The following is a 16,833-nucleotide window of genomic DNA, read 5'->3' as shown; positions in this document are numbered from 1 at the left end:
TCTAGACAGCCTTAGCAAAGTGTAATCATATGTTCATTCGTCGTAATTTTTACTGCCAAATTCACAATCAATTTGATATCTAGATTTGATGTCTAGATTTTCTCTGCCAAGAAGTTTCCCAAAGAGGAAGGGATCGTATCCTCATTGCCGTGAGCATGTAACCCGAGATCGGAGGGCCATGTTACAGTAGAAACTTCGGAGCCGGTGATTGGTAGTCAACATCCCCCAAAAACGATGATTTTATTATCTGATCCCGCCACACTCCGACGAGGCTTGAGCAACCTCTGACAGACGAATGAAAGAAAAAGATGTGGACCCCGGTTCCAGAAACTGGGTAGAATCGTAAATTCGAGCTTCTCCAGTTTTGGACTTTTTTTTTTCCCACATAGAAAAGGCTGATCTTTCCCTCCTTGCATGATTGCATTTCCTTCGGTGTTCTGTATCACCTATAGATAGTTGCGGCACGGGTCGTCAGGTCTCAAGTCTCACCGCTAGCATGGGTGCCATCGACGTTATTCGGGGTCGAGATGAAAATGGCCGCATGTCGAAGCCTTTTTTCCCACCAGCTTATGAAGATTCCATTGAACAAGATACACCTACAAATGAGATTTCGGATGCCCCATCGGGTGAGGATTCTCTCGACTGGCACGATGAAAAAGAAGTCCAGGCACACCCGGACCAGATCAATTCGAATGCCGATCTTGGTCTGCAAAAGGCTGAAGCTGCTGCTCTGGTCTACACCAGGAAGGTTGTCTTCGGAATTTATGGCTGGTGAGTTGTGGTTTCAAAGATCAAGACATAGGGGTCTTCTCCGCAAGGGACTAGCGCTAATCTGCGACCAATCGGATTAGGATCTGGGTGTGCTATTTCATGTTGGCCTTCCACCAAACCATGTTGACGAATCTGTCGCAATATGTGTTAGGTACATTTAGTGCCGCGCCACAGGTTACCACGGCCTATATCACTTCGGCCATCGTGGGAGGTGTGTTGAAGCTGCCGCTGGGAAAGACCCTGAATTTGTGGGGCCGCGCGGAAGGTCTGTTCGTCTCGGTTGTGATCTATGTGGTGGGCATGATCATCTTGGCCGCATGCAATGGTCCCAACTCTTTCGCCGCTGGCTATACTCTTTACTGGGTGGGATATTACTTCATATATCTCATTTTAGAGATTTTCATAGCCGATACCACAGGGTTGCGCAACCGAGCTTGGGCCTTTGCCTTCTCCACAACCCCGTTTATCTGTACCGCTTTTACGGCTCCATTGGCAGTGACCTCTTTCATTGAGACATCTGGATGGCGCTGGGGATTCGGTGTCTTTGCTATTGTGCAACCGTTCGTCTTCATTCCTCTGTGTGGTGTCTTTAAGATATACGAGAAGAAAGCCGAGCGTCTGGGGGTCTTTAAGAGGGAACCAAGTGGCCGGACCACTTTCCAATCCATCATTCACTATATCCACGAGTTTGATGGTAAGTCATTCCATACAATGTACTCCCTTCCGAAGCTAAAACCCTTCCAGTGATTGGAGCTTTCATCATCATGGCTGCATTTATTCTGTTTTTGCTGCCATTCAGCTTGACATCTTACGGCCTCGCCGAATACTCCAGCGCCAAATTCATTGCAATGATTGTGGTTGGATTTGTCCTCTTCTTCGCTTTCGCCGCCTGGGAGAAATTCTTCGCTCGCAAGCATTTCATTCGGTGGGAGATCTTCAAGAATCGCTCTATCGCCGGTGCTTGTCTGCTTAGCCTCGTTCTATTTTTCAACTTCGATCTTTGGGACACATATTTCCAAGCATTCTTACTCGTTGTGTACGATCTAGGCTACACAAAGGCTGGTTATTTGATGCAGACCTACAACGTCGGCTCCTGCTTCTGGTCAGTGGTGATGGGACTGTACATTTACAAGACCAAGCACTTCAAGTGGGCTTGTCTATGCTTCGGCCTACCGCTCATGATGCTCGGCTCGGGTCTAATGATTTACTTCCGTGGTGCGGATCAAAGCATCGGGTATATTGTGATGTGCCAAATTTTCATTGCATTTGCTGGTGGTACCCTGGTCATTGGCAATGACATGGCTGCCATGGCTGGCGGTGATCGTGAAGGCATCCCACTTGCCCTTTCGCTGATCAGCCTGTTCAACAATGTGGGGAGCTCGATCGGTTATGCAGTCTGTGCTGCTATCTACAATAACACCTATCTTGGGGCCCTTCGCAGTCGGCTTCCTTCGGATGAGCAGGCAAATGCTCTTGAGATCTTCCAGGGCTCCTTTGTGACTCAATTGAAATACCCGGTGGGATCTCCAGTTCGCGAGGCCGCTGCCTATGCCTGGGGCTATTCGCAGCGAATGAACTGCATCGCCTCCACCTGTATCCTGGTTCTGGGTATTCCAGCCATTCTCTTGTGGAAGAACTTCAACGTCGACAAGAAGCAGGTCAAGGGTACTGTGATCTAGTTTACGCCATTTATATATGAGAGAGACAGGGTATAGGAATGTACAGTTAAATATTTGACATCTCAAGTCTTACAAGGTGCAAACTGACTGTCCAACCTCTATACATATCTCAACGCGAAATGGTATATTTTCATGAAGGACATTACTCTTCACTGGCTGTTATTTATGGCACTTGGGAACTGATGCTCAAATTTCAGTACCATGAACGCAAATGTAGTTCTTATAAACATTCCCATCGCTTCCCCTTCAAGGTTCCATGGAAATACACGGTCCCTGAATCACCAGGGGCAGTTCCGAAGATTCCGAACGGGCCGGGACCCGAAACATCAACTCCTCATGTCTTTATCGGCATTTCAACTTTTCTGGCAATATTTCGTATCTCAATTGAACAATTACCAGGTCAGGAGTATTGGAGGAAGATAAGGGATGTTTAAGGAGGCCACTATAATATGGAAACGTTCAGGTGAGCCGACTCAGTAACATGTCTGAGCGTTCTTTATTAAACGGAGATATAAAGCCAAAAATTTGCGACTCACTCAGCTGCCTGCATCTGGGTATAGTAGAGAATTGAAAACTGCCAATATTTAGCGCCGTAGGTATTGGAATGGGGTAAGTGGTGGTAAGAGGAGACTGTTATATCAAGTCATAGCGCAGGCAAATTCTTTTTACTGAAGCCCATGACCTTGAAACACGAGTTTAAAAAAATCACAGATAGGTAGTTATTGGCCTTCAAATTAGAATTGCAATAATGACTGGCCTATTAGTAATCCCTGTAACCGGTGCGGTCTAGGTTGGGGGCTATTTGCTGCACTTGGTCTTGTTGGAAAGCCTCCAACCATACTAGTACGAAGTAGAAACATCGATCAAACATCAATCCTCCGATCAACTAGTTGCCTCTTCCTTCATTCCAGGCCAGCACAAGCTACCCCTCAATCCTCCAAATCGAATGTTCTAGGCGCCGGTGGGCTTGAATTGGCCCCCAACCTGCATGATTCGTGCTGCACCGCTAACCCATTTTCAATCGGACGCCTTTTAATCCCTCCCGATATGACGTGTCAGAAAAAAGCAACAAATCAGAGATGCTCAGAAAATCCTCTGGCTCTCGGCCTCCTGCACCTTGGTCACAGTCCATTCCTATTGAGGTTGGTATATGCAGCCGAGCGCGATTCTATCCACCAGATCCCGGCGCGGCAAAAGGCAGATGACTCGAGTTATGTGGGAAGCTGCATCTGGCTTGACTCAGGAGATGATTACAAGAGTCAATCTCTCTCCCGCAGCACCCGCGTGGTTCCCCTGGTCAAGAGATTGTCCAATATGATTCCGTCACATGGTGAATTTACTGTCGGATGGGTCACTACGATCAGAAAGGAATACACGGCAGCTCGACAGGTCTTAGATGAGGAGTTTGAGACGACAAACTTCGTGCTTCCCAGAGGCGATCGCAACACCTACACCTACGGGCGCATCGGGAGCCATTATGTGCTGATAACATGTCTCGAAAGTGCGCAGTATGGCATCAGTTCCGCCTCTGATGCAGCCGATGATATGAGGAGCAGTTTTCCCATGATCCGATTGCTACTGATCGTGGGAATAGCAGGAGGAATACCGACTTCAAGCAATGACATACGCCTCGGCGATATCGTTGTTGGGACTGAAATCGTTCGGTATGTGCGGACCGCGACCGATGAACTCGAACATTTCACTCATGTCGAGCCACCGGGCCGGGCTCTCTTCACAGGCACACAAGGTCTTGCGGTCAAATTAGATGAAGGGTTAGACCTACATAAAGTGCTGGAGAAGACATTTACCAAGACCCAGAAAATCAAAGACGACTATCAACAACCTCGGAATGGTATCGACCTTCTTTGGAAGGCCGATTTCGATCATGGTCTATCCTGCGAATGCCTTTCTTCCGCCGATGAAACGAAGCTCGTCTACCGACCCAATCGTCCTGACTACGATCGCATAAAAGTACATTCAGGAAGAATCGGCTCAACAGACAAAGGCACGAGAGATGCTGGGGCGAGAGACGATATCGGGAACAAACTTGGCATATTATGCTCGAAAGAAGAGCCAGCCAGCCCGACTAATACACTGCCTTGTTTGCATATTCGAGGAATCTGCGATTATGCCGATTCGCACAACAACAACGTATGGAAGGGATATGCTGCTGCGTCTGCTTCAATCTATGCCAAGCAGCTTTTACAAACGATCGCCCCCGAAGAGGTCTGGCGGATGAATATCTCAATTGATATCAAAACCCTGCAGCGATTTGTGGATTACCTGGTCTATGAAGTGAGCCAGGCCACAAATATTTCTGCCAGACTTGTGGAGCAGAAAACAAGATTGGTGACTATCAGTCGTGCACTGCGTGGAGTCAAGACTGGGGTAGAGCTTTTGGTTCAGCTTTCGCAAGAAGCAGTCAACGATAGCAAGCAACTCAAGGATGATTCTCATATCATGAGAGAGCGCTGGAAGGCGCTGGCTGCCAGTCAAGGAGACCTTAGAAGGGCTCTTAGCACGCTTGGCATGCATGTCAAGAATCTGCAAAACTCGGTTTCTGCGAAGGGGTCGAAAATGGGGTGCGATAGTTTATATCTGCGTGTTCAGACAAGCGCGGCAGCCCTTCATGATCTGAGCAACATGATAAAGCCATTTGTCAACAACGTCACATATCTTAACGACCAGGGAGACCTGACGCCTGGCGATGTGGCAAGTATCGCAGCCTCCGAAAGCACTCGAAAGTCTAGCCAACTCACTCAATTGGGGGGAAAATTCAGCGAACTCAGTGGCAAGGTCTTTACGAAACCCGAGCGACATGTCTCAAAGCAATCAATCAGCGAATCTACCACATCGAAAGAAACGGATGACGCCATCTTGTCTCAGAACTCAGGGCACAGGAAGGGGCATAGGTGGTCGAACGTATTTCGGAAAGAAGACCATAACAAACAAGATGGACCTTGTTTCGAAGGCGAAAAACCAAAAGGTGTTGGCATGGGCTGGCGATATTCATTTCAGACAATGAAAGACAACATGTCACGGTCCGACGTTTCGATTTTGCAAGAAAAACGATCCGTTGAAACCATTGTCAAGGAGCATGTTCGACCGGATAGTCCTCAAGAGCTGCCGGTAAGACCATCATAAGTAAGTAGAAATCTTCACACTAACTTTTTGGTTCAGGACCGAGCCAGTCTTGAAATCTATGCACCTCCAATGCCATCAAGATCCCCGCATATTCCTCCTCGACCCGCATTGTTCAGCCCAAACTCAACTAGCAATTTCAGTTTCGGCTCGGTAGAAAACCTTCGAGACCTTGGAAGCGAATGTGATGTGTCAGAATTGGACTTCAACCCCCGAAAAGAAGTTCTTAACAACCATGATGACCGAGGAAGTCATCGATTTCCATCCAATATACTTCCTCTTAGATAGATCTGTTCATAATGTTCATTCCGAATATTTCTATAATCTATAATGTCATAACCGGAGATATATAACTTGACTATGTGGTTCAAAGTCCCCAATTACCCCAAATGGAAGAAAACAAACAAAACACCTTGAAGCAAGCCCTCCAAACTGGGCATCCATGCAGAGATGCGGTAGATGCGGGGCATTTTATACCTTACAGTCACATGATGAGGCTGAGGCTGACGAGGCTCGAGTATTTATTGACGCTTTGCCCACCTGAATTTGTGTCTTCCATTCCCCACTTCCATATGTCTGACAAAAGTACCAATCAAATCTTGTGACCTTATCAAAGGTCTACACCCTGGACAACTTCGGTTCCACCATATCCATATCGACTCTATAGATCGGAACACAAACCAGTTTTATCTCCAAAATGTCTTTAGATATAGAGTCGCCGCCTCCTTTCTCCACCGTGCCTTACCCTCGTGATCCGGACTTCGTGGAAGTTGGAAGCCTTATCACTCAAGTCGATATCAGATGCATATCACCCGCAGCGAGTCCAGTGTTGCTTCTTGGAGAAGGCGGAACAGGGTTCGTCGAGACTCTCGTGGACGGGTACTTTACCGCTAATACTGAGAAGAAAGTCACACCTAGCCATCGAGTATTCATACCGAGTCCGAGAGAGGGAACCCGATACATGGGTTTTGTGGATCGACTCGGGTAGCACAGCTCGCTTCCAGCAAAGTTGCGCCAATGTTACCGCACGTGTCAAGGCTCCTGGGTACAGGAATCTCGAAGATGACAAATTTGGAGTCTTGTGTAGTTGGTTGAAGGAGAGGCCTCAGCGTAAATGGATAATGGTCTTAGATCACGTCGATATCCGGTTATTCAACAAGACGGGCCTTAACGGACCTTCTTCCATACTCGAGCTGCTTCGGTTGTGCCCCAATGGATCGCTTATTATGACGACCAGAAAAGCCGACGTCTTGGAGCAATTCAAGAGACCTTGGGAGCTTGTCTTTGTTCACCGGATGGAGGTCTCCCCAGCCCAGACCTGGCTGGAGATAAAGCTAGGGCGGCGTGAAACGGACCCCGAGAAAGTCGGCATGGTTCTTGAAGAGTTGACATTCCTGCAGCTTGGAATTATGGTCGCCGCTGCCTATATCAACTACCGAGGCGTGAATTACTCGGTAGAGCAGTATGTCGATGATTTGTGCAACGGCGAGTTCAGTGCGCTTACCCTTGCTGGTCATGTTGAACCCCATTTGAACATGAGGGAGTCGTTATTCACCCCATGTCAATTGTCAATCGAGTATCTTCTCGACGTCAGACCATCAGCCGTAGATGTTCTGTTTCGGGCAAGCTTCTTTGACGAACAAGGCATTCCCGAATACCTGCTGCGGAATCAACCCGAGTATGAAGAGTGCGCAAATACGAATGAGCCTGACTTTTCAGATGCTTCGTCTTTTACCATCATGGATGGATTCGAGGATGATATTCAGATATTGAAAGATTTCTGTTTAATCACCACCGATATCACAGGAAAGACACTGAGAATGCACAGCCTTATCCAGGACTCGACAAAGAAATGGCTCAAGGCAAATGGAGAATTTGACAAGTGGCAGCAAATATTCCTCAACAAAATGTGCAACGATTTCCCAGTGCCACACTCGAGCACTTTGGGGACCTGTCAACTTCTTTTCCCCCACGTGCAAAAAGCAATAGCACACCCTCCAAGCACATATTCGAGCGAGTCATTCACGGAATGGGTCGCCCTCGTTTACAACGCCTCAACATTCGCCTGCCAATGCTGTAATGTTGAGGCGGCAGAAAAATTGATCCAGTTGGCAATAGATGAACAAACCGAGCAACTCGGGCCAGATGACCCCTCCATACTGGCAACCGAAGACCTGATGGGCGAGCTCTACTGCTCAGCCCACCAGTGGCAAAGAGCGGAAGCCCTAAGCACAGACGTGGTAGCCAAGAGCAGAAAAATCCTCGGACACAAACACCCTGAAACTCTACGCCGCCAGGCAAAATTGATCCAGCTATACAGTAAACAGGGACGATATCAAGATGCCGAAGCGGGCTACATCGATCTCGTAACAACTTCAAAATTGGTCTGGGGATTCCAGCACCCAGATACCCTCGAATTATTGAGCAAACTCGCCGCGGTCCTCGCAATGCAGGAGAAATGGGTGGCAGCGGAAATCGCACTCAAGGAAGCGGTCAATGGAAGCATCCAAAGACTCGGGGAAGGTCATACAGAAACGCTCGAACGGATGAAGAGCCTGGTAAGAATCTTCATGGCGCAGGGGCGAGCTCGGGCTCTCGAGGCGGAGGCACTGCAGATCCAGGTCGTAGATATTTGCAGGGCGGTTTGTGGTTCCGAGCATGTTAGTACGGTGGATAGTATGCATTCCCTGATAGATATGCATTTGCGTGCGAACAGATGGGTGGAGGCTGAGGCGCTCCAACTGCATGTGCTTGAGGTTCAGAGGAACGTGCTTGGCGAAGATCATCTTAGTACTTTGGCGAGCATGGATAATCTTGTTTTCCTCTGTTTGAAGCAGGACAGATTGCGAGATGCGGAGGCTGTGCAGCGGAAGATCATGGAGACCTCGGCGACTCAGCTTGGCGTGAATCATTATTTGACTCAACGGGCCGTGAACAAGTTGGATGGTATACGGGAGAAGATAGCTGAATCCGAGCGGCGAGAGCCGGAAGAGCCCGAAAGATGGTTGTGATGTGAAGCTTGAGGGACATGTCCGAGATTGATGACTGCTATAGCCGGGGATGGCTAATTGGAGCGTTGGTCGATATTGTGAACTTTTGCAAGCGGGTTTGGGATAAATTCAAATGATTATTGATACCGAGAAATGGTATATCAAAGTCTAGCAACACGCTATTCTATAATGTATAATGTAAGTAATGCAAATGCAACAAAATGCGACAATTAGCGGGATCGCTGCGAGAGCCATTCAACAACACAAGATGTAGACGATTAGTGAATTATTTCGCCTTCCAGAACAACCAACCAAAGGCTGCAATAAGCTTCAAGCCAGCCGCCATCCACAGCGCAGACTCCATACCACCACTGCTGCGACTCAACCAGCCACCCACGATCGCACCGATAAGCAAACACACCACACCGCCGATCCGACGATTGCGCTTGGCATTCTCTGTTGGTTTCTGAAGAAGCTTCGCATCGGACGCAATATCAAAGTACACACTCGTCAAGACCACAGTCGGGATCTCATTGTATCCCAGCGCACGACTGCACGTCATACCTCCCGCGGACTGGAACGCCAACAGCGCAATGGGGATGAGTTCCAAGAACAACGGGCCACTGTCAAGACTCATATCCTTAGAGGTGTGGGGGATGAGATCGGCCTGAATTATAGCGACGGCGATAATAATGAGGGCGGTTTGAACGAGGAAGGAGACGAAAAGAGTACCGCGACGGAGGGAGCCGACGGTCCGCATTGAGATGGAGAAGATCATCGCGCCGGAGAAGAAAGCGAGAATGGAAGCGAGGGATTTGAGCCAACCCCATGGCTTTGTGGTTGGCTGGTTGGACGCGCCTAGGCCAAGGAAGATAGTGTTACCTGTTGAAAGTCAATAAGGCTGGGTTTCGGCGTTTCGAGGTGAATCATACCCGTCTGCATGCCTAAGAAGCAGGACCACGCATTGTATGCGCTGCTGTCGCATAGACCTGTTAAGAAACAGAGAAGTAGACAGACGAGATCAGCATGGTTAGGGCTCAAGTCCTGTTTCCAGCGTCTTGTGATGGTTGACTCCTTCCGCATCTCTGGAGAGGGGCTAGCCTCAAGGTCCGGTGTTGGTTTTTCTGAGGGCTTCTCCATCTCTGAGAGCTTGATGAAAGATTGTGAACAGAGAATGGAGAATCCGGAGGACAAGGAATATAAACAAAGCAAGAATGCAGACGCGGAGTCTTGAGGGGGAAAAGTTACGGCAAATGAAAAACTGGGTCGCCGCGGCGAACTAGATTCCCGACGTATTTTCAATCACGACATTTGCCCAAAACCTCCCTTTCTCCACTTCCGTAGGGCTGAATTTTCCACTTATCCACCTTTCTATATTGTTACGTTCCTCGCAAAACAACAACATCGGCCGTTAGACGATGACCAAAACCCTTCTTTCTTCCCATTCCTTACCTCCGTGCCTGTATCAGTGAGACCAAGTGAACGTGAAACAGCGACAATCCCCCCGCAAGTGCCAAGAGGTGCCGAGGCCATCGCGCCGAGTCGGGCTCACCGGAGAGACAAGCTGCATGCTGGGCATGCTGCGCGATAACAGTTCCGTTCGAGCGAGATAGAGAGATGGATGAAGGGATTTTCCAGAAGCACAGATAAGTAAAGCGCAAGGATTTCCAGGGAAGTGTGGATTGCATCTGTATTCGCACCAGGCCCTATACGTACAAATTGCCCAGGACTGGGGGCCATGTTGATACTACTCTGACAGTTTTGACCCACTGTAGCATACGCCAGGAACACATTCGGCGTAAGTGGCTCTGGTAACACCGACAAAGAACAGAGTCCAGGGGCTGTACAACTTAGAACAGCCATATAGTACGGGTAATTACAGTAGTCATAGGTAGATGAAGTTTAAGTATACTAAGATCGTTACGGAAGATCCGGTTTTTTTTGCCTATAACCAGCTATTTTCAATCAATTCTCCAGTCCTCACTAGTCGGGATTCAGTTCATTATATTAGAAAATGTCAAAGGATTCTAATTAAATTCAAATGCTGAACGGGATACCGCTGGGATTCAGGCATTGCGTAAGACCATTAAGTGTGGGACGCCAATGTGAAAGCGATACTCGATATGCAGATATAAATTTAATGCGATAAGTCAAGATTGGATGAAATGTTTGTACAGATGCATTCGATAATATGGACAAATATATTCTATAAACAAGGGGTATCAAGGACGCCGGTGCATGCTTAGTATCTAGATCGGGAGGTCATGTTCATTATCACTGTCGTCGCCATCTTTGGGCATGACGAGCTGATATAATCCCATATCCGGTTTGTGGCGCCGTAGACGACGAAACACAGCGCAGTATAATCCACATAAAAGGCAGCCCAAAGAAAAAATCATAATGAATGTAATACCCCACGGATAATCCGAGGAGAAGCTTGCTTGAGGCGCCGAGCCCCGTGAAGCGACCTCTGTTCTCCCGATGACCTCACCGTTTGCATTTATAGCGGCAACACGGAAGTAAGAGGTGACGGCAGCGGAAAATGGTATTTTGGTCTCAAAGCCAGATCGTGGGACCTCATCAATAGAGACAAATGTCATGTTCGCAATGCTGTCCCCGTCCCAGGCTTCGAGGGCCCACGAAGCAACTTCAGTAGCTCCGTTCCAACTAACAAAGACGCTGTCTCCGACTATCGCAGCATCCGGGATCGTGTCTGGCAGACCGACCCACTTGTCCTTGAAGACCCGGTATGACATTGTTCGACCGAAACTAAAATAGGCCGAGGCGCCAAAGTGCGTGTTGCAAACGACTTCGCCATCGGCCGAGAATTCCGTAAACGCGGCGCTGTGGCCCCAGCCAACAAGCACATTCCCGGTATCGAGCACCTGCACGTTACCCTGTGAAACGGCCATCATGTGTTGCGGGTGGTCATATACGGTGACCACCTTGGCTTTGCGTGCCTTGATATCCAATTCAAGCAGGAGACCTTTACTAACCGCAGACGGATCTTCGAAGTCCATCGCCGCATTATCCATAAGCGTGATTCGGTTGGGTCCCCGCCAGCGAGCGTCGTGTTGCCACTTAAAGTCGGTTGCGCCATCGGATCCATCGAATTCGTTGTATTTTCCGCCTAGGGTCCATAGTACCTTGCCGTTCGAGTCGATGCAAGTAACCGTATGGGTGTGTCGCGCAGAGACGAGGTAGTGACCGTCATCGTTTTTGTCCACGCTGTTCATATGGAAGTAATCGTAACCCAGGGTGCGCTCGTGTCCCCTGTCGCCCAGTGGTTCATAACTGGTTTCCGGAGGGTAGGTATGCGACGATCTCCATTCGAACAAAAGTTCACCAGTCGCGATGTCAATCTCCTGCACGACACCTTCGTAAAGCCATCCGAGTTCGGGACCACCGATGGATGTCAAATCGGCCGGAATGGGTTCGTAGATTGTGAGGAGGGCCGTATCGTTGACCGTGATTTGGAAATCGTGGAGATCCCCCTGAAGAATGCCAACGGGGGATATGATGTATTTAGCGGTATAGGTTGAATCAAGCTGCGGTCAGGTCCAAATATTAGCCCCCTGCAGCCAAGAAAAAACAGCCGCCCCCAAAAGGGTTGCCAAGGTCCGAATTTCCCTACCATATACCATGATCCACGACCATGTCCATCTTCTTCATCTCCCTGCCAATATGTGACGTAATCCTCGCCCTTGAAGTGTTGTACTTTGAAATCCTGGGTTGTCCCCCAGTTGTATTTTTTGTAAACAAGCTCGCCCTGAGCGTCGAGAATCATTGGCCCCGGATGCCGAACGGAGTCGCCCCGTGGGGCGAGGAAGGTATATCGTTGGTCGCATTGTGCGCCGGCCGGCGAAATCTCAACGATGGGCGCTTCCTCTTCGAAAGAGTGGTATGTTCGTGAAGGTCCAAATCCCGAAAATCCCAAATCATACCTGCTCATGCCAAACCGAAATCGAAACCTAAGAATCTGCGGCAGGACGACAAGGTAGAATAGAATGAAGCCTCCAATGCCGAGCAGGAGCGCCGGCAATAGACGGCGAGGACCCAGTTTGTGTGGTCTATCGCTGCGGCCAAGCCAGGAGCTCAAGCGCAGAGTGGCGGAGGAAGCCCGCGTGAACATTGGATCATCGCAAGTCCTCGACAACGACTCTTTCAGGGGAGGGGGGGTGTGGTAGGAGTGACAGAGGAGCGGAGCGGGGACGGGACTACCACAGCAGATATAACTATTTACGACGCCACCCTTTCCATGACCTAAACTGCCTCGCCGACTATCCGGGACAAAGTCTTTCCCCTTGCTGGAACTCCCCGCAAGCGAATCTACCGGATCCGCAACGTGGCGCACATCATTGGTTGAGCGTCCTGATTCGGCCTTCCATAGAAGGTTTTCCACCTGCCAAGAATGAAGCGGAGTTTGCGTTGCGGGATTGCGTACTTGCACCGTCAATTCTTTACCCGGTCGGGATCGTTTGGTTATCTGTGGATTTCATTGCCTTGGTCCAAATCGGATTGACCAGTCATAGTGAGTTGTGGGTCTCATTTAGCAGGGTCCCTCAGGGACCGTAGCGCCATCGCCCACGCGTCCTCCGTCGCAACCGGTAAAGTGTGGCGCATTTCCGGAACTCCTGATGTGGACTCGGACTTGGCAATCTACAGCCAATCATATTATCATCCAACAACTGAAAGATCAGATATCCCTGGATTCACAGAGGGACGAAATCCAATAAAATAGAACATGTATTTCGTATAAAGTGAAATTTCCAAGTTTGTAGAGTTTAAGTGGGAACAAAGAGAAACTACTTTGTCTCCACCGAACCTGCCGGTTGTTCTCCTTTTCTGAAAGCAGGGGGCAGTACGATGTACGAGCGGAGCGTAAACAATTGAATTTCATCTATATTGTCATTCATTGCCAATTTTGCGTCATTGAATTACTCTAGATCAATTCGGGTGAAGGAACCTCAGTGGGTTAAACTTCAATGCAAAAGGGTCAGTTGAACTCGGCTTTAGTGATCGAATCCGTCTACCAACTGCGCTAAATGTTAAAAGATAATGGACTTGAGAACGTAACGGAGAATAAATTGTATATCCGAGCTCCATAATTAGCGGATTTAAGGTCCCGCAGAGTCACGAATGTAATTTCCCCATTAAGTATACTGACTCGCGATGGAGCGCCACGGCTACTCAGCCACTACTCTAAGTCTTCGGGCTTACGTAGTACTCCGTACAAACAGGTATTTATAACTTCGCTTCTCTTTGCGAGTACGACATATCTAGATCTTATCATAGTGGGACCTATTCTGTCATTAAATCTTGATTTGCCAGCCGACCAGATATCTCTCCTTTGCTCCACAGTTGCGTACATAATCTTTGTCAATCTTGCCGAGCTGTGGAGCTTTTATGGAAATACTAGCACTCCAGATTCACTAATTAACAAGTGTCTCGAAATTATTATTGAACTAGCAAATTTGACACCCCCGCTGCTTTTTCTTCCTCGTTACGAGGAGCTAGCCTTTCTCGCTCAATGCGGGCCTCATCCCTTGACTTCTGAACTAAGATTTACCCCGGATATCTTCTAAAAAGAACCAAATATGCAATTTGTTCAATTCATGCTAGCCTTTCCATTGAAACTCTGCGAATGTGGATATCGTGTGGGTATTGGGTATCATAACATGAAAAAATCAAGGCTAAACAAAGACCACCAACATTCCCCCGTTATGCTGGAGCCTAGTATGCCGGAGCAATAATCTCCACCGGGTTGATAAACTTGTATTTTTCCTTCTCTCCCGCAATCTCCAGAGTGATTCTCCACTCCAGTTGGTGGGTACGCTGGATGTTATAGGTCGTGAAATCGGGCGTGAGCTTGGTATTCCTCCATGAATCCAAAGGCAGCTTTTTGTTTCCAGCCATGACACCCCAATCGTGAAGGGTCAACTGGAACAGATCCCCGATATTCAACGGCTCATTTCCTTTCCCAGTGGTCATTACCAGTGGTTGCTCGAGAGCCTCCATGAGGCGCTGCAGACCCAGGCCGATACTCTCGCTGTATTGACTCTGGTGTACGGAATCTGTAAAGTTTCCAGGTGCCAGTGAATGGGTATTGAGGCGGAGGGTTGCTTCGAGGGCCAGAATGCGGATATTTTGCGCAACTTCTTTGATGCTGTCGCTGGTTTTTTCAAGATTTGGCATGACCTGGATTTGGATTGGCATCGGAGTTGGGTCGTCGAGCTGAATGGAGGTCGGGACAGTGAGAAGAACATCATAGTGGAAGCTGGGCACCTTTGAAGAGGAGAAGAGCTTCTGCGCATGCTGTTTGAACGAAAGATCTGCATTTTCCATTCCTGGAAGCAGTCGCTGCGTGGTGATATGCCTTGGTTGTTTGAACATCTTTGGCACACCGGTGCTCTGTACAATCGGGGGCCGGATGGTGATAGGGCAGATGGCTTCGTGGGACTTGTGGTGCCCTCCAAAGTTGTATCCAATTTCAGCTTTGAGATAGTACTCTACAAATTCGAGTGAGTCAGGGTTCCACTTGGCACCCCAACTTGTACTCTCGGACAGAAAGGACCCCGGCAAAGTGTGGTGAATTGGGTGGTCGCTGGCCAGCGGGGCAAAGCTGCATTTCTGGCTATGGCCTTGTCTACACGAATCCATGGGCTGATATGGAATGTTCACCGAGATTGGCCAGCTAAGCGACTCATCGCTGCCTTCAGGGAGATGCAGTGGACCCTGAAAAAGGACGATCTCTGGGAAGTCCAAGAGCTGCCAATTGTCACGATAAACCTTTTTGGTACGTCCTGACTGCACGACGATCTTGACCTTCACGCGGCCAGCAAATGATAGCTTCACGGACGCTTCAGGGGTAACGATTGGCAGTTTCCGCACCAAGTTGCCGATGATGGTGTCACCAGGTGAATAAGCCCATTCCTCAGGGGCCGCAAGGTCAAACATGAAAGCTGGGCTTCCAGTGCTATAATGTGGAGGCATTTTGAAGCTAAAGAAAATCAAGAGCTCTGATATGTTTTCGCGTTAGAGGCTGCTCTTATAAACAAGTCAAATGAATGGGGAAGGGTCCAGTCTTGTGCGCGCCGCCTTAGACGAGGCTGAGGCCGCCACGGTTTGCTCAGCCTCGCGCTAGTTATACCACTCACTAGCCACATTAGTAGGTAAACAAGTCGGCAAACAGTTGAATCATCGAGAATCCGGAGAATATTCAAACACTTAGAAATCGGTGTCTGTGTTGGAGATTTTATTACCGTATTAGACGCTGATTGGCTCCGATCCGACCGGCATACCTGTGCATCTACCTGCACATGCATATCTGCGCCTAACTGAGCTTAATGGATCGCCTTTGAACGTTTGTTACTGAAATTTCAAAGATCATGCCTGATAAACATAAGGATCTTATATTTGGCGAAATGTGGCGTAGTAAACAGGTATAAGGCTGCCTAGGTGGTGAAAGTGAGGCCAGTTCCAGTAATGTATCCTCCAAGCTATGGACTGAGTGATCTACAGGAATTCATGATTACTTTCGAGTCATTTTTGTTTCAAATTCATAATTTGAGTCTATTGCATTTAATTCTATTGCATTTACTGTATAATGCATGCTTAGATTAGGTTTGGTGCCTACAAGTACTGTGTGCTGACTGGTTGTATGGTATTATATACGGTCGCTTATTGTCGAAACAATAAATGTGGGATGGAATGACTTAATGAAAGATGAAGTCAGTTTTCCAGCATAATTCCGAAACATACGAACTATTAAAATTGACTCAGAAATCCCAAAGTGGAGTTTCATGTTGGTCTCAACCCATGGGCGTCTGAGCTTGTCTTCCGTTAGAGCTTTGATCAACTTTCCCCCACTCACCTCTAGACTGATGCGCGTCATCCATTTCGTTGGTCATTTTCTACTGATATTTCTGGAAATATGCCTGTTCAGCATAAATCCATTCAGTACAGTCGGCCCGGCGGCGCCACCCGATAATTCCACGATTCTTCCAAGTGGATCAAAGCTGCATACTTTTGGGGAACGCCGAACCTCGGATTCTGTTGGTTCGAGACTCAGCCAAGCCCGCCACAACAGACACGGCAACGCACGGAGCTGCTTTCTACCCCCTTGAAGTGGGTGCGACCACAGCACGCAATGGTCAAGGCCAAAGCGATTTCACATATTGAAGCTCCACGAGGATGCGCGTTCCGGAAACACATGGGCAATGACTCCATGCAAAACCCGCTCATGGAACAAA

The 16,833-nt window shown here is 48.5% G+C and overlaps 6 protein-coding genes across 6 annotated transcripts; 3 read left to right on the top strand and 3 right to left on the bottom strand.

Annotated features, from left to right (window-relative positions):
* Positions 1-496: 496 nt before the first annotated feature.
* Positions 497-2,450, top strand: N7520_006159 (Siderochrome iron transporter 2; the record flags this gene model as incomplete). Its single annotated transcript, XM_057140093.1, has 3 exons — positions 497-771; positions 852-1,465; positions 1,516-2,450. The coding sequence occupies 3 exons, from the start codon at positions 497-499 to the stop codon at positions 2,448-2,450; spliced, it is 1,824 nt and encodes a 607-aa protein (XP_056994099.1).
* A 1,314-nt stretch (positions 2,451-3,764) lies between these two features.
* Positions 3,765-5,594, top strand: N7520_006158 (uncharacterized protein; the record flags this gene model as incomplete). Its single annotated transcript, XM_057140092.1, has 1 exon — positions 3,765-5,594. The coding sequence occupies one exon, from the start codon at positions 3,765-3,767 to the stop codon at positions 5,592-5,594; it is 1,830 nt and encodes a 609-aa protein (XP_056994098.1).
* A 694-nt stretch (positions 5,595-6,288) lies between these two features.
* Positions 6,289-8,256, top strand: N7520_006157 (uncharacterized protein; the record flags this gene model as incomplete). Its single annotated transcript, XM_057140091.1, is given in 3 exon segments — positions 6,289-6,470; positions 6,496-8,215; positions 8,230-8,256. 3 exon segments carry the CDS (start codon positions 6,289-6,291, stop codon positions 8,254-8,256), a joined length of 1,929 nt encoding a protein of 642 aa, XP_056994097.1.
* Positions 8,257-8,867: 611 nt separating this feature from the next.
* Positions 8,868-9,721, bottom strand: N7520_006156 (YoaK family protein; the record flags this gene model as incomplete). Its single annotated transcript, XM_057140090.1, has 2 exons — positions 8,868-9,463; positions 9,514-9,721. 2 exons carry the CDS (start codon positions 9,719-9,721, stop codon positions 8,868-8,870), a joined length of 804 nt encoding a protein of 267 aa, XP_056994096.1.
* A 1,109-nt stretch (positions 9,722-10,830) lies between these two features.
* On the bottom strand, positions 10,831-12,713 carry N7520_006155 (arylsulfotransferase family protein; the record flags this gene model as incomplete). The annotated part of the gene is made up of 2 exons (XM_057140089.1): positions 10,831-12,129; positions 12,216-12,713. 2 exons carry the CDS (start codon positions 12,711-12,713, stop codon positions 10,831-10,833), a joined length of 1,797 nt encoding a protein of 598 aa, XP_056994095.1.
* A 1,601-nt stretch (positions 12,714-14,314) lies between these two features.
* Positions 14,315-15,574, bottom strand: N7520_006154 (uncharacterized protein; the record flags this gene model as incomplete). The annotated part of the gene is made up of 1 exon (XM_057140088.1): positions 14,315-15,574. The coding sequence occupies one exon, from the start codon at positions 15,572-15,574 to the stop codon at positions 14,315-14,317; it is 1,260 nt and encodes a 419-aa protein (XP_056994094.1).
* Between the last annotated feature and the right edge of the window lie 1,259 nt (positions 15,575-16,833).

This window comes from Penicillium odoratum, assembly GCF_028828045.1.
Source record: "Penicillium odoratum strain IBT 22623 chromosome Unknown utg000005l_segment0_segment0, whole genome shotgun sequence".
In the NCBI taxonomy this organism is placed as follows: domain Eukaryota; kingdom Fungi; phylum Ascomycota; class Eurotiomycetes; order Eurotiales; family Aspergillaceae; genus Penicillium; species Penicillium odoratum.
Note: the sequence above shows the minus strand (reverse complement) of the source record. Positions and strands in the feature narration are given on the sequence as shown.